The sequence below is a fragment of the Myotis nattereri genome (genome assembly GCF_964212035.1).
Source record: "Myotis nattereri genome assembly, chromosome: 2".
Lineage (NCBI taxonomy): Eukaryota > Metazoa > Chordata > Mammalia > Chiroptera > Vespertilionidae > Myotis > Myotis nattereri.
In genome coordinates, this window is record NC_138076.1 from 91275586 (window position 1) to 91293700 (window position 18115).

Consider the following 18115-nt stretch of genomic DNA (forward strand, 5'->3'; position numbering starts at 1 on the left):
CCTTAAAATATCTGTAAATAATTCCCTAGATTAAAGCCCTCCATTGAGCTACCCTGTGACCCTGCTGGTCATGGCCCATTATTTTCTTTCTCTTTCATTTCCTTCACAAATACCTACTCAGTGCTGGGTGCTGCTGAGTCAAAGAAGAAACAAATCACATGGTTTGAAGACTGTCCTCAAGGAGTTCCTATTCAATCCAGAATGAATAATCAAATACAAATGATGCCTTTTTAACATTTAAGTGGCTATAAGGGGTAGTCCCAGCACACTTACAGTTTATCCTTAACTAAGATTGACAGGTAAAATACAGAATGTCCAGCTAAATTTGAATTTCAGAAAAACCATGAATAATCTTTTAGTATAAGTATGTCCCCTAAAAAAAAAAAAAAAAGTTATTTATCTGAAATTCAAATTTAACTAGGTGTTCTATATTTCTTATTTGGTAAATCTGATATCCTAAATACCTCTTGTGATAAACATAGCTCTTATAACTCTGGCCAAGAAAAATCACTGGGTTTTTTTCTTTTAGGTTTAATTTAATCCAAATATTCTGGATTATGTAGTTCAATGCAAATTTCTTTTTACTGCCAATAATTTGATTCCACTGTTGAAAGACCTTAAATTTCACACAGATATAGCAGATAATGGCTTCCTACTTCATTTCTCACCTTTTGAGTACAGGATTTACTGTTCTTTTGTGTTTTCCTTATTTATTTTTATTTTAAATAAATAAACAAAACCCACCTCCTTCCTGAAACTTGGTACAAGACAAAGTACAGATGGCGCCAAGTCACTCCACCTGACTTATCCACACCTTTTAAGGGTGTGTGTGTGCAGGAAAGTATCACAACAGAGCAAACTTTCCAGGGAGAAATTCTTTATCTCAGTGGTGGTCAGAAAATGGAGAAAATGGATGTGGGAAACTCAAGTGCAGCTGGCCCGGAGTATGGTCAGTGGGCTTTGCCCACAAGTTCTTCTTAGGGATGAGCATGCAGCTCCAGCCAGAAGCTGAGAAACTGTCCACATTCTCATCCACCCTGCATTTGCATTGACATACAGGGCATGTATCTTGAAATCTAAACAGTAAAAACATTATCACCCAATAGCTGTCCCTCACAAAATGTCCCACACTCCCTCCTTATCCTCAGCCTCTCTCAACCACCCCTCCCTATCTTCTACCCCACTCTGTCCCTTCCAGACCTAAGCTACTGGAGGTCTGCACCTCCCTACCACCATGCAGGCAGTGAGCAATTCCAGCCGATGGTCTCCTCTTAGTTAAACCTTAGCCTCTCTGGACCCTCTTCCTTTATTTCCAGGACTCTGCCCTCTTCTCATGTCACTTGCCTGCAAGATCTTCCTCTTATAGGTGCCACCACCGCCCACCCCCCTACCCCCCCATTCCTTCCACACCAGTGCCATCACATTCCTCCTCTGCTCCTTCCCTTCTCACACTCAGTCTTCCTTCCTAGGTCCTCTGTCATCTCTGGCTCCAATCACTCAAATCTGCATATATGAACTGAAGTGAACCATGTGGACTTACCAGCCCCACTCTCCCCAAAATTCAGGACTCATAAGCCCAGCCACCCTTCAGCATCTACCTCAGCTGGGGCTCATCCCAGGCTCTCCCTTTCCTCCCTAGCCTGGCCCCATCACACACACCCTTAATCTGACACCAAGCTTGGCAGATCTGACCTGAGTGTCTTCCAAATCCATCTCTTGCTCTCCAGCCCACATCATTTCTCACCCCACCTCTTATGGGGTCTCACTGCCTCAACCCCCACTGCACCCTAACACTGACTGGTCCCCTAAAACATAATCTGGTCTGTATTTCCTCTGATCAAAATCTTCTGGTGACTCCCCCTGCCTTTATAATAAAGTCTAAACTCAACCTGACATGCAGGGCCTATTTGAGGTGGCCCAGCCACCGTCCACCACCCTCTGTGAGTCCTCACACTCAGGCCACTCTCCTCTGCAGCTTCCCCAACACACTGTGCTGCCGCTCAGGCCTTCAGACCACTGTCCAGGCTGCTTCGTCCCTGGTCACTTCCCCACCCCTCCTGCCCCACCCCAATCCCTTGCCCCTCACTGGCTCACTCCTACTCACTCTCCCAGAGGAGACCTGCCTAAGCTGGGAGCTTGGCTCAGGTGCCCCTTGCCTGGGCTTGCACAGGACTTGTCCCGTTACACTGCAAGGGTTCCCTCCTCTCAGAACCCTTCTCACTACAACATAAGCTCTCAGGAGAAGCCATGTGGCACTCATTCAGTTGCACAGTTCTGACGTACGATAGAAATTATGCTATATTTGCTGGGCTCCTACGTAAGGAAAATGAAAAATAGGCAAATGACCAGTCAGTGAGAAGAGGGGGGAGCAGGGATGGCCACAACCCTGGAAACTCTGTTTAGTGAGGTTGGCATCAGGGTACGGGGACCCTTTGTGCTCCTGTGGAACATTTCACCCATCCATCCTCTCACAGCCATCAAGGGTGGGGGCAAAGGAAATCATCCTTAAGTCCTTCCCTTACTTCCCACTTTTAAGGGAATGGGCTCTGGGTGGTGAGCCTAATATTACATTATTTTTATGATTTTATTCTATTTAGCAGAAAAATCTTCAGGGAGAATGATGATGATTCTTTGGTCAGAGAAGGACCTGATATTCCTACTGTACTCTTTTTAAAAGACAAGGTGCCTCAGTGATTGAGCATCAGTTTCTGAACCAGGAGGTCACGGTTCAATTCCCAATCACCTGGGGGGGGCACACACCTGGGTTATGGGCTCGATCCCCGGTGGGGGGCATGCAGGAGGTAGCCAATCAATGATTCTCTCTCATCATTGATGTTTCTCTCTCTCTCTCCCTCTCCCTTCCTCTCTGAAATCAATAAAAAATATATTTAAAAAACAAAACAAACAAACAAAAACGAATCAGGGTTCTGTTCAGAAAAGAAGCCAAGAGTCCAAGGACCTCAGCATTTTAGTCCCAGCTACACAAGAGGCAAAATCTAAATAAACACTTGGAAATTCTAAGTCCTCTAGCCTGAAAAACTTAACACACAAGGGAAAGTTTCAGAATTCTGTTACCATGGTCCACATGTGAGGCAGTGAGTGTGGCTCACCTGTCCAAACACGCAGGTACGATGCCATAAGACACAAAGAGAAAGGAGACAACCCCAGGGTTAACTACGTACCGGAAGCAATGGAAACCTCAAATCCCATTTCTTCTACAGCAGCTCGGAGCTCTTCTGGGTTAATTACAGAGGGATCATAGAGAATCGTTCCAGTCCCATCAGCCAGAGAGACTGATATTTGCTGCACACCTTCCCTTTGGGAGATCAGGCCTTCGATGGACTGGACACAGGATGCACAGGTCATGCCAGCAATAACAAGCACCACGGTACAGCACGCATCTTGCACCTGGGTTCTCTGAGCAGGGACAGGGGAGTGATGTGTAGAAGACCTGTTATCTGTCCCACTTCCTTCTGCTCCATCAGGAAGAGAAACTTTAAAGTTCCCTGGTGGAAGAGCCTCAATCGCCTTCTGCAGGGCCGCCGGGGAGACATAAGAAGGATGGTACTGTACTTGGGCAGTTCTGTTCTCCAAGGACACCTGAATATTTTGAACCCCTGGGAGTTTGCTGATATTTTCTTCAATATTCCGGACACAAGACTTACAGTGCATTCCATCTACGCTCAGTTGCAGGGTGACCACATGGCTCCCTTGCTGCTCCAAGGTCTGAGAGTTATTGACATTCTGGTTCAAAGTAGAAGGTGTTTTTGAGTAAGCACTCTGTAACCGTCCAATATCAATTTGTCCCAGGCTTACAGGAACCACTTTGTTCTTGATGACAGCTTCAAACCCCATGTCGTTGACATGGTCCCTGAGGTCTTGAGGTTGAATAAGATAAGGCTGATAAGTGATGACTGCCTCTTGGTTGCTGAGTGAGACTCTGACTCTCACCACTCCTTGCAGTTTCCCAATCTTGCCTTCTATGGAGCTGACACAGGACTGGCAGGTCATGCCCTCTACTCGAAGCTTGACTACAGCCTCCAGGGCTGGCAAGGACCTTAAAGGCCAGGAGTCAGCCTTTCCTTCTGCAATACTGGCCTCAAAGCCCATGTCCTCAACTTGACAGCAAACCTGTGGCAGGCTCAAAACTGATGGCACATATTTTACAATTGCGTTGCCTTGTTCCAGGGAAACCTTTATACTCACAATGCCTTTCAAACTGGAAATCCTGCCCTCAATAGACTTTACACATGACTGGCAAGTCATGCCCGAAATGCTGATGGTGCCACTGATTGTCTGTGAAGGGCACATACCATCCAGACTACCTTCATAGCCAACATTGTCAAAGGCAAAACTCTGTTTCATTGTTGGTTCCCAGCCACGAGTAGGCAAAGAAAGTTTAGACAGAATCTAAAAGAAAAAGAAATAACTTTTTTTATTCTTAAAACAAATTTTTTTTTCTAAACTATCCCACCTTGTCTGTCACTGAGAAAATGGAAAGCAATGCCACTGGTGTCTAAACATCCCAAGAGTACAAGAGCATAAAATGCAGGGAAAGAAAGCTATAGACATTACAGTTGACCCAGTTCCTACAGTCAAAAATCTGCATATAACTTTGACTCCGCAAAAACTTAATACCCGGCCCTCCGCATCCATAAATTCCCAACCTTAGATCTAAAAAGTTGACCTTTAAACAACACAGATTTGAACTGCAAAGTTCCACTTATCAGTGTTGTTCAAAGATCAATAGTGTTTATCAAATGAAAGAGTTCAGACGGGTTCCTTTTATTTCTGACATTCTGTGATTCTGAACCTAGAAGTCAACTTACCTACCTTAGTGAAATGTTTTATCTTACCTAGATGTGGAGATGTCTATGGGAAAGGAGTTTACATGACACAGTTTACAAGCACAGAACAAGCATGCAGGCCTGTGACAGAGGCAGAAAGCACAGCAGCCCACAGATCTCCCAAGAGACCCTCCCCCAGTACCTGAAACCACCCAACTTGGTCCTTTCAGCTCTAAGTTAAGGGTCTGGCTGCAATGCAAATACAAAAATTAGGTAACACCTTAATTCCGTATCTCATTCTAGGTGTGTCTGTCTTAATCTCTCAGCAGGGCTTAACTATCCTTAACAACCACAGGGTACTCAAGCATGTCAAACTCACGGCATGTTCCAAATGCAGACCTTCCAGGCCCCATGGGGTCAGACCATATATACCAGAGGAAAAAGATCTGAAAGTGTGCTCCATGAGTCAGAGGAACTGAGCTGGGGCAAGAAGGGCAGGAGTGGAAAAGCTGGAAGAACAGGAAGTTGAGTTTAACAAGAAACTTCTCAATTCTGCCTTTGCTGAGTGTCACTGTCCTCCCTAGTGTTCAGGACAACTGTAGCATTACATAAAATTACAAGTGTGTCACCAAATTAAATGGACCCATTTTCTTAATGTACCACAGTACAAGTATAATTGCCTGATTTCTTCTCATAATGATGAGGCCACAGCCATTCTATTAACATACATGATTTTCTTTCACAGGTCCCAGCCTCAGCACTCTCTTAATTAGATACAGTTTTTATGCCAGTACTATTACATATTTCAGAAATTTGGGAACAGGCCTTTATACATGGTACATGATAAAAAAGCATGTCACTCTCTGCTCCTACACAATCCTACTTATCTTCAGATGAATCTGTTACATGGATTGATCTCCGTATCGTCATCCATAAAATGCGTAATCTTTCTAACTTCAGATTTTGAGCAGCTAAACAAGATAAAGTTTAAGTAACTTTTAAAACCGACTATAAATGTTCATTTATATATCCACAAAGGAAATCATAAGCTAGTTTGAGATTAATAATTATAAAGAATTGTTTTTAAAAATACTTACTATAGCATTTTCTAAAATAGTATAGAAAAGAGGGAATAATTAAGTAAGGGACAGCAACCAAGTAGGGCTGCTGAATTCAGTAAATAAACTGAAATTATATATGGTGTAAATATGGAAATGTAGTATATAAGGATGACATGGCTCAACAGTATTAACTGACAACTGGATAGCCACACCTCAGAAATCTATCTGGAAAAATATAAATCTAGAACGTATATATCAAAATACATTTCAGACAGATTTAAAAGGAAGATATAAAAAGCAGAATGATAAAAACATGGGGGAATATCTATTATAATCTCAGAGTGAGGAAAGTCTAAATATGACAAAACAAAAACAAGAAAATCCAGAAGCTATAAAATTACAGATTGATATATCTAACTATAATAAGAGAAAAAATTGCTCAAACCAAGGCAAAGGTTAAAGAAACTGAGGGGAAAAAGCTTGACTTTACATTAAGCAAACTAAGAGCTAATTTCTTTAACACATAAAGAGGTCCTTCAAAGAAGAAAAAGGTTAACAACCCAACAGAAAATATAGGGTAGTTCATCAAAAAGAAAATACAAGTGGCTTAATAATATATAAAAAAACTATTAAATGAGAAATGTAACATTCCAACCTCACTGTGGCATAGTTTTCACCATTCAGATTGGCACTCATTTTGATTCTCAGAACTAATGGGAATGTCACTTCTCTGGAAGGCAACTTGGCAATACGTATTAAAATTACAAATTCACATATTCTTTGACCCAGCGACACTATATCTAAAAATTTAGCCAGTAAATATATATGTTTATATGCAAAAGGAAGCATACAACAAAGGATTGGAAATAAATATCCATAAATAAGAGGATGATTAATTAGATCATTGCACAGCTATACAATGGAATACTATCCAGCTCTTAAAAAGATTAAAGCAACTTTGTAAATACTGAAATAGATTGATATCTAATATATTGTTCAGTGAAAAGCAAGGCACAGAAATACATAGTACCTTCAGTTATCTATTCTGCATGACACCAAATTTAGTGGTTTATAATGAATGCACAAAGATTTTCAATTTGGACAAGGCTCAATATGGAAAGCTCACTTTCTATGCCACATAGCATTTTCTGGAATGGACTGCTCGGGCTGAGGTGCCACTTCCAAGATGGTTCATTCATCACAATGACTGGCAAGTTGATGCCAGTTGCTGTCTGGAAGCTGTTGGTCACAGAAACCCCAGTTCTCTTCCATGTAGCCTCTAGGCTGGGTGCACCTCACAATTGGTGGTTTGTAGGTTCTGTAAGGGAATGTCACAATAGTGAGCATTCCCAGAGAACAGACCTCATGTGCTAGCACATATCAAGCATCACTCTTACTAGTTTGCCATTGGTCAAATCCAGTCACCTGGCCAAGTTCAGTCAATATGGAGGTAATTACATAAAGACTTAAACACAGGGAGGTGTAGTTCATTGGAAGGACCACCAAAATGAATCTATCACAGTATGCTAGCATTATTTGTGTGAGAAAAACATTATTATACATATAGATGCTTATATATGCATAGATTGTCTCTGGGAGAATATATAAGAAACTAGTACAGAATTTGAGAATTGGACAGTTGAAGGGATCAAGTGACTAGGGTATAAGAGGGGGAAGAGTTAGTTTTCACTGTACAACTTATTGTATAATACCAAATTGTGTTACCAAATTCTAATAATTAATTGAAAAATTAAAATAAAATAACATGAGTATAAAGGAGATCCAGAACTGTGACTTGATTGAAATTGTAATTGATATTAATTAAATATTTATTTAACTGAAAAAAAGATGAAGGGAAAACTAAGAAAATACCTAAGGACATTCACTTTAATATGTTAGTAAGCAGAAACTGCCTCCTTATAATAAGACATAAACTTCAACCACCCAGTCTGTTGGGAAAATAAATCCCTGTTTTGTCTTAGGTCTAGCTACACCTTACCAAACCCCAAATCACAGTGCTGGTTCTTAATCCCTGGATTACTGCCAAAAAGGGTTAGCAGAAGTGTTGGAAGCTATTTGTTTGTAGCAAACAATGCTCAGAGGTCCCCCCTTCCTGACAGGCAGGTTTCCAAGGACAAGCAGTTACGGAGGACAACACTTTGCAAATAACCAACTTTATGAATCAGCAGAGTATCTGAAGGTTTACAAGCAATCTCCTAACAGTTATTCAGTGTTGGATAGTTTATAAGTGTGCACACGTGGTGGGTGGGTGTGCATGCTTTTAATTCCACTCTGAAGACAATCCTTCATAGTGAAAAAAACTCATGTAATGAGTTCAAACAAGTAAGTTTAGGTTTAAGGGCTCTTCAAGCATCAACAGCACTGGAGAGTGTGGGCCCAGGAGACAAATGCTGTATCAGGGGAAACCTTGTAGAAGCCCTAGTGTTGTTTAATTCTCACTAAATTATGTACTCCTTGAAGACAAACATCTGGGACTTCTTCTGCAGGCCCAACACCAGGTTGGGGAAGAATTTTTGCAAGCTTTTGAATTTTTAATAAACTACTAGTATGATAGGCATTAGTATTAGAAAGGGTTACAAATACAAGAGGAGAGAGGGATTTCACAGAGGGAAATCCAAATGAATTTCTATTCTTTACTATCTCTTTAGGCACCCAGGTCACATGGAATTTGCTGAGAGTGCCAGGTAAAAACAGGTAAAGGAATATAAAGTGTTGATTCAACAAGATGGAGCAAGGAAAGAAAAATAAGACTTTCAGATAGGCCAATCTGGTATGAAGAAATTGGAAACCAGGTGGCATGTTTTGATTAAAGTTTTCAAAGCCAAACTAAAATTGAAAAGTTGTAGAAAAGAACTGTGATTACACATCAAAGAGCAATACTATCGTGTACATAGTGGAAAAACCATTAGTCACTTTTGAGATCTCTCAATTACATATGGATCCACATCACCCTTAAGTAGGGCACTACTTGCCCTCTTATCCTTGAGACTTCTTTCACTTTGAAGGGTGTATAATGCCCTTAACCATGTATAAGCCAAAAATGTCATGCAACTTTTCCAATATATAACCTCCACCTCATACAACTCTATATTCCTAAACTTTCATGAATTCAAAATACAGAAAAGTCCTGATTTTTTGGTATGTACACAGACCCAATGATAGCAAATAGCTAATGATTCTCAGTGTTATTTTATAAGGATGACATTCTATATCCCTAATACTCAAGGTTATTCAAAAGGAGGCATTCTTATCACCATTTTACTGTTGAGACAGACTGAGATTTATCCAATGCCACAAATCCATTTAAATAACAGAGCTGGGCTTTAAATCCAGCTCAAAAGTCTAGCAGGCTCTATATTTTTAAAAACAACTTCTGAGGTTACTTTTTCTTTTTAGCCATGTTAATTACAGAAAGAGATTACAATGCAGAAAAGCAAAATGAAAGAAATACAGCCACTGGAGCAGTATAGAGTGAATGTAGTCGGGAAGTAAGGGTGTGGCCAGGACCATTGAGGCCAGCTGCCTGAGGCTGAGCCTGGCCTTAATCCCTTAGTATCTGTCACCTCTAGCTATCTCAGGAACTTCAGAAAACTACAGTAGAACATCAGTACTCTCTCTGCTTTCTTCAATATATATTTCTAACTCCAAATACACTCAAAACAACTACACTTAGGAAAGGAGACAGGACACAGGCAGAGGTGGCAATGTTGTACATCCTCCTGAATACACTGTGACTGAGTCCCTGCCTGGCTCTGTTCTTATCTGATAACTAGAGGCCTGGTGAACGGGATTCATGCACTGGTGGGGGGTGTGGCCTGAAGGGATCGGCCCACTGTGGGAACGCCACTCATCCCACTCAGTGGGAGCACACTGACCACCAGGGGCAGCTCCTGTGTTGAGCGTCTGACCCCTGGTGGTCAGTGAGCATCATAGTGACTGGTTGACCAGTCATTCTGGTCATTCCACCATTCAGTCACTGGGCATTATTATATAGGATTCAATGGATGTCAGAGATTCACAGGGGAGGGAGGATCATAAGAGACCACTTGAAAAGATCATATTCAAACCAGGCATTTGGGCGTCAGCTTCTACAACCCCCAATGAGGAGGAATCGATGTCCCCATGTTAAATTTATAGGCATATAGACTTACAAGAGCATATACTTATGTATTAATACATAAAATTGAGGTTATTTATGGGTAAGCTGATTTTTTACTATCTGTATATATAAGAGTGGGGCAAAAGTAGGTTTACAGATGTTCTTATGGAGAATAATACAATCCTCTTATATAATAAAAGGGTACTATGCAAATTGACCCTAACAGCAGAATGACTGGGAATGACTGGTCACTATGACACACACTGACCACCAGGGGGCAGACACCCAATGCAGGAGCTGCCCCCTGGTGGTCATTGCGCTCCCACAGGGGGAACTCTGCTCAGCCACAAGCCAGGCTGCCAGCTGCCAGCACAGCGGTGGTGGTGGGAGCCTCTCCCGCCTCCTCAGCAGCGCTAAGGATGTCCGACTGCAGCTTAGGCCTGCTCCCCGCTGGCAAGTGGACATGCCCCGACTTAAAAAGGCTAACATCATAAATATTTGAAAATGATTGACTATGAAGACAAACATGGCCTCATTTGATCTTCAAAAGAAGCTCAGGGAGATATGCAGGGAACTTATTTTCCACCATTTTACTGACGAGGAAAACTAATAATTAAAACTAGTGTACTTATTCCCCTACCCCCACTTTAACCCCTTCAGACTGTCCTTTAACATAGTTCACAACAGTCCAGAAAGAGCTTCCAGTGATTATTATTTAAATGTTATCTACTGAAAAAAACAAACTAACCCAAACTCAGGCATTAATTAATGCAGACATTGATAAGGGTCCACTATGTGCCTGGGCTGTGTGTGCAACAACCTGCTCTCTGACGTTAAGGGCCAGCCCCAGCCCTGGTGCAGACTGCACTTTCTGGAAAATTCCATACAAATGACCCTTGATTGCCTATTTTGTTCGCTTGACCACAGCAAGAAAAAACATTAACCCTTATGGAGAAACTGGATTTAGTATATCCACTATTTGCCCAGGAGAATAAGTAGCATTAACAAAAAATAAAATTAACAAGTTTCAATACATACATATGAACATATTTTTTGCTATATACAACAAAATAAAATTTAGAAATTTACAAACTATAAGACCTCTCCCAAGAAGCACTTCACAATATTACCTCAGAAACCCATTCACACTCTCATTTCAGTTTTACTAACAACTGTTTCAGAGAATTCTACTGCTTTAACCGTTTCAGAGAATTCCACTGCTTTTAACATATATGCATTGTAACAATTACTTCATCAAATTTTTATCAACAGCTTTTTTTTTTTTTTTTGCTACAGAATCTTCTCTGACAACACTATATTTCAAGCTCCCCTAAACAAAGAAATTTTAAATAAAAGGTCTGTCACTATTAAGCAACTGTCAGTATCTTGGAATATATTTTTATATTTGGAAAAAAATAGTTTAGGTCAGAAGCATAATTATGCTCTATAGGAGCATAATTCCCTTAAGTTATTCCCCAGAATTATGATAAAATGATCTGAAAAACCTACATTAGATACATGCATTATCACTGGTTACAAGGAATGTCACACAATGATATCAAGATAATTCAGCCGAAACCGATTTGGCTCAGTGGATAGAGTGTCGGCCTGCAGACTGAAGGGTCCCAAGTTCGATTCCGGTCAAGGGCATGTACCTGGGTTGTGGGCACACCCCCAGTGGGAGATGTGCAGGAGGCGGCTGATCGATGTTTCTCTCCCATAGATGTTTCTGACTCTCTGTCTCTCTCCCTTCCTCCCTGTAAAGAATCAGTGAAATATATTTAAAAAGAAAAAAAAAAAATTTAAGATAATTCAGCTATTTATATTATACTAGAGGCCTGTTGCACAAAAAGATTCGTGCAATAGGCTTTCCCTTCCCCTGGCTGCCAGCACCGGTTTCCCTCCAGCACCCGGGACCCAGGCCTTCGCTCCAGCCGGAGCCGCCTTCAAGCCTTCGCTGCTCTGGCCGGAGCCACCTTCAGTCTTCGCTCCGCCGCTTCGCACCTACATATGCAAATTAACTGCCATCTTTGTTGGTGGTTAATTTGCATATCTCGCTGATTAGCCCATGGGAGGCGTAGTGAAGGTACGGTCAATTACCATGTTTGTCTATTATTAGATAGGATTAGAGGCCCGGTGTACGAAATTTGTACACAGGGGCAAGGGGCGTTCCTCAGTCCAGTCTGCACCCTCTCACAATCCAGGACTCCTTGGGGGATGTGTGACTGCCAGTTTAGGCCTGCAGAATCAGGTCTAAACTGGCAGTTACACATTCCTCTCGCAATCGGGACCGCTGGCTCCTAACTGCTCACCTGCCTGCCTGCCTGCCTGATCGTCCCAACTGCTCACCTGCCTGCCTCATCACCCCAACCACTTGCCTGTCTGCCTGATTTGCCCCAACCCCTTTGCCTGCCTGCCTGCCTGATCACCCCTAACTGCTCGCCTGCCTGCCTGCCTCATTGCCCCAACCACTCGCCTGCCTGCCTGATCGCCCCAACCACTTACCTGCCTGCTTCATCGCCTCTAACCACTCGCCTGCCTGCCTCATCATCCCTAACTCCTCTGCCTACCTGCCTGATTGCCCCTAACTGCTCGCCCCCCTGCATCATCACCCCAACCACTTGCCTGTCTGTCTCATCGCCCCAACCACTCGCCTGCCTGCCTCATCATCCCTAACTCCTCTTCCTGCCTGCCTAATCGTCCCTAACTGCTTGCCTGCCTGCCTAATCACCCCTAACCACTCACCTGCCTGCCTGACTGCCCCTAACCACTCTGCCTCCCTGCCTGATCGCCCCTAACTGCCTCTGCCTGCCTGCCTGATCACCCCAAACACTCTATTGACATAGAAAGACATCCATGATAGATTAAAGAGGGAAAATGTGCAAGAATGTATTAACATTCACTATACCCTATTTTTCTAGAAGGGAAACAAACCCACACTTTTATAATCTGTTATTGATACTAATTTTGAAGAAACTAGATTAAAGAAATACAATGATAAGTGTTCTAGAAAAACAAATAATATTATAGTACTGCTGCTGCTGCTTTAACCACAAAGAATGGTCTAAAATTAAAACTTTAATTAAAAGCAGTTTATAGTGGGTAGCCATGCCCTAGGCCAGTTTCTTCCCTGACAAAGGTCAATCTTTACCTTAACTACGCCTATTGTCTTTTGGTATCTAAGATAATATGCCTGTGAAATGTCAGGGTAACTTGTAACTTCTTTTTCCGGACCCCACAGGGCAAAACCAAATGTGCCTGGGTGTCAGGACAGACACCATAAATTCCTTCATTGCTATTGTACCCACCTGGGTAAAAGAACTGAGTCCATCATTTTACTTTTTATCCAATCCCAGAAGTTACCTGCCTCCTTTGCTCTCTCCCACCTCCCTAATCTATCACCAATGGATTTCATGTAACCCACTTACATCTCTTCCTTTGATTGTATGTATAAAACAAGATGAAAAACTGCCATTCTCTGGAGCAATATCCCAATCTGTTGAGATTTTGCTTCCTGGCAATTGTTGACAGTTTGGCTCAAATAAACTCATAAAAATTTTTTACAGTTTGAATGTTTTTACGTTAACAGTAGAGACTTCTTTAAGTGACTGGATCACACCACTACATCTAATTTTCCCCCTTTATTTTAACAGGGATATACCTGTGCCATCTGAGCTAGCTTGATTACATCTAGGCAAAAATAAAATCCAATCCATGCGCCCCTCACCCAACATACAATGCTGTATATTGCTTTCTAAAATGGTCAAGTCCAAACCTAACAATATAAATCTACTTCTCCTTTATTTGTTCACTCATTCAACAGCTTGATTACTGAGGACTGATATACTATCAGAGATACAGACCCTAGAGTCAAATAAAAACAGCTGCCACGATTAGCCAAAGTAGTCAGTGGGGCCATAGGTATGGAGTCCTGGGCAGTTGTTTCTGAGAGGAAGAGTAATTCTGCTTTCCAGCTGGAACCAGTCCCTAGTAACCTCTACCCTTCCCATTCCCCCAAAGAGGGATTCTGAGAGGCAGGGGCCTATTCCTTTCCAGCCTATTGTCCTGGGCCTTAGAAGAGACCAGACTCTAAAAAGAGACCAGCCTCAGAAGGTCTGTGGAAGCCAGGACCAGAGCACCCAGGTCAGGCACTGAGGTCCCTTGGGTTAACTTGCTCCTGTTGCGGGTAGGAGGTAATTCTCTAGGAACCTCACAGGCTTAGCCCAACCTGCAGAACCTGCTAATACACCGGGGGAGGCAGGAATGCCCTCTCCAGACTTCATGTTTTTTCTAGTTATGCTTTAAAAGACATTTTTCCCCTTCTGCCAGTCCAAAAGACAGAAGAAAGTTCATTTTAAAGAAGTTTTCTCAAGCATTTTAAAAAAAAAATTACTATTTTGCTACCTTAGACACTGAGCTAAAAATATAAAAGCTGGCCAGGAACTGCATAAATGCACATTCATAAATCTCTTCTACATAAATCTCTTGCATAGTACAATTCAAAAATCTCTTTTCACAAAATTTTAGTTTTGGGGGCTTTCTAAACAAATAACACTAAAAAAAAATAACTGCTAAAAGGGCAAAGTAATTATGAAAGGTTTCCTTGGTATCTAACTAGTCTTTTTTCTCTCAGCGTACCTAGGGCAATGAAAAAGACCCCCTACAGACATCAGTCCCACCCAGAATTCCTACTAAAAGATATCATTTTTCAAAATGTTACCCGGCCTTACTTTTGAATATTACCAGACCTTTAAGTTAAACAAAATTTTCATTTGCTTAAGAGCAGCTTCTTTTTCCAGAAACATTTTTGAAATGCTTATTGAGTCGAAATGTGGATGTTAACAAAATAAAGTATACATTTTAAAATTTTTAAAAAGAAAAAGATCCATTTTTGTCTGATTTGCATTTTGGAAAACATTTGCTCTACAAAGGCTTATAAAATGGCCTGAAAATAAGAAGCAATAAAACCCAACAAGATTTATCCACCGTAGTCTTAATCTCTAGAAAATTCACCTTGACTGCTAGGTTTCAATGCTATATTCATACTCTTCCTCCCCATCCCAGATCTGCACCCCTGACCCCTCATATATAAGACATGGAAGAAACCTCCATCTATAAACCAGATCAACCCCCCTCTTGGCTTTTTAGCCCTTCTGCAATTGCACTGACCTGACTGGAGCGGATTTCCTGTGTTCCATTCAAAACCTCCAGGGAAAATTTTCCTTCCTCTGATGGGGGAGAGCCTTCCTCCTCCAAAGGCATCTGCCTGGTGGGACCCCTGTCCCGAGGGCTCTTCCTCAAGGACCACCACTTGTGGACAGACAGCAGGGTCCCCTGTGAGTCATGCCGAGTTGCTAGGAAGGACTGGTCAGGGCTCCTAGGCATCTCACCCCCAGCTTTCTCCATTGCTGTGTCCAGGGTCACACTTCAGCTCCACTAAAGCAGTTCACCTTCACCAGACTACTTGGTCACCTTAAAAGGCAATGCTTTTAAAGGACCCCCCTAACTAGCAATGGGGAAGGCACTTTCTGTGCTCAGTCCTGCATCTTCCACTCTGCTCCCGAGCCAGCCCAGGAAAGGCCGAGCGAGTCTTCGGTCTGGCATGCAGCAAGCCTCAGGAATTCGAGCAGACTGCACACTGCTGTACATATATTTGCTCTTGTTTATCTCACTCATCACACTGCATTTGGCACTGGGACTCTGCACACGGCCCACACATGCTCCTGCCCAGAGCTGCTGGGACACCTGGAGGCGGGTACAGGAGCCCAGCACAATCATCTCCCAAAGCTGAGCAAGGTCTCCTTTTGGCCATGTGCACTTCCAGGAACCCAACCTAGAGGCAGGGGGGAAAGGCCACTTTTTATTACCAAACTTCCAGCACTTTCTTGGAATAACTTCAGCCTCTTCCATGGCTCCAGTGCTGGCGGTGTGCAGAGCATCAAGGGAGAGAAGTATTTCCTAGGCAACATGACTTGAATTATCAAGGAGTAAGAAAGTTCCATGCTTTCTGTAGCTTTGTTTTTCCTTGGACCAATGAATGGCTTGCCCTCAGTAAGAACTGACTACAGAAACTCACTGGATAACAAAGCTTACCCGTGGTTTATATGTGACAGAACAGCCAGGAACTAACACACAATTCAGGCTTCTCAGGCTACCATTTGTTCCACAGGAGGATTAAGAGGAGACATTAGACAGTGTGGTAATCCGGCTGCCTCCAGCTCTGTGAGCAGCGGTGCCTCCCTTCCCATGCCCACCCCCACCCTCCACAGACAAGGAGAAGGAGTGCCCTCATTCCTCCATGGGAGAAACGGCTCCACCAGCCACTAATCCTGGCAACACCTCCTGGAACAAGTTAGTGTGGAGTGTGCACACTGAGGACTGAATGGAGCCGGTTGGTAAGACAGTCACTCTGTGCCCGCTGCATTATTTCCCCTCACCCCAACAATGTGCTGCTGGGGAGTGGGGAGTCATAGGGGTGTGCACCCAATGAGGACATTTAGGACACATCCCCTTTGCCCTAACCGGTTTGGCTCGGTGAATAGAGCCTGGGCCCGAGGACTGAAGGGTCCCGGGTTTGATTCTGGTCAAGGGCATGTACCTTGGTTGCACGCTCGATCCCCAGTAGGAGGTGTGCAGGAGGCAGCTGATTGATGTTTCCCTCTCATCGATGTTTCTAACTCTCTCTCCCTCTCCCTTCCTCTCTGTAAAAATCAATAACATATATTTTTTAAAAAGAACACATTCCCTTCTGCTCAAGGTCACTGAGGATCTGCCTCTTAAGGGTTGCTTACAGTGACTCCTCCTCCCCAAGAACTCTTGACCAAGAGATCTGTTCTTTTTGAGGTGAGGTGGCCTCACCACTGGTCCATTCACCACAGGCCCTTGGCCACTCTTCTATTTTCTTCTGTTTTCCATTTACTCTGTGGGGATGTGGCTATTTGTTTGCTCCACTTCTGGAACGGACTCAGTGCAGCCAACTCCAAAATGTGTGTGGGTTGGCTTCCTATCTGCCATGTGCTCAGCCGAAAAAGAACCTGCCTCCATTTCTATGAAATGCCATTTAAACCAGGGACCTAAAAGGGACATTTAATGCCAAGGGCCTCAGCCCCCATCCCACCCAGAAGCCAGCAGAGATGAGCCTAGTTGGTGTGATTTCTTTCTGGCGATCACTCAACTCCCACTTGCTCACCTATGACCTCCCTATTTCCTAATAGGATCTGTTAAGATTTATGGATTGATGCCTGCTGATCACCTCACATTTCCTTTATTGGGCATGATAAGTAGGTCTTCCAGATACCTGAGTCTTATCCCTTTAAGCACCAGATTTTTAAAAAAACTTTTTGCCACTTTGAGTGGAAATCTCCCCAAAGGTATAATTTCTCTTTCTACTGCCTTTTAAAATATGAGTTACTATCCTTATTTCAACTTTTCCTTGGTGATATGAAATCATTTTAAATAAAAATGCTTCTTTTGTGCAATAGCTGTGAGTAGTTAATAAGGAAAGTACGTTGGCACCATATATCCCAAGTGCTTTTGAATAGTCTATCTTGTTAGCACTGTGAACTATGAAAAGTATACTTTACTGTAAAATACTTTTTCTTCTCTTAAATGGTCACTCAGACCCAAATCATAGCCAGAAAAAGGAGACAGGGCTAGGTTATAAAGGGCATGAGGTTTAGACTTTGCACTGTGGACAGTGGAGAATCTTCAGTTTTTAACAGAAGACTTATGTGATTATATTTGTGATTTAGAAATAACAGTTTGGGCAGGCAGAGGAATGAAGACCCAGGGGAAGAGGATTATACTAGCAGGGTTATAAGGAGCAAAGAATTAACAGTAGAGTGGGGATAAGGATGTCCTCCAGGCTCAACATCAACTGATCACAGCAGGTGACACAAAGAGAGGACCTGAGGATGACAATGCCATTTCCAGTTTGGCAGAAATGAGGAGAAATGAGGGCTGGAGGGAAAGCCTGTCTATGGGTGAAAATGATGGATTCTTCTTTGTTCCCATAAAATCCTATGAAACAGCCAGGGCTCCAGCCACTTTCCCGGGCTAAAGAATCAAGTCCAAACTCCTTTTTCTAGAACCTTCACCTTTCCTCTCTCCTGACTGTTAAATTCCCAGCCCCTCCCCATCTAATCTTC

General features: G+C 42.7%; 1 protein-coding gene across 1 annotated transcript in view; it reads right to left on the reverse strand.

Moving 5' to 3' along the window:
* Positions 1-18115, reverse strand: part of ATP7B (ATPase copper transporting beta) — a gene marked incomplete at its 5' end in the record, with an annotated part of 88610 nt that overhangs the window by 43149 nt on the left and 27346 nt on the right. The window contains one exon of the mRNA XM_081082709.1: positions 3183-4410. Coding sequence (XP_080938835.1) covers positions 3183-4410 — 1228 coding nt within the window. The remainder of the gene's footprint in view (positions 1-3182; positions 4411-18115) is intronic.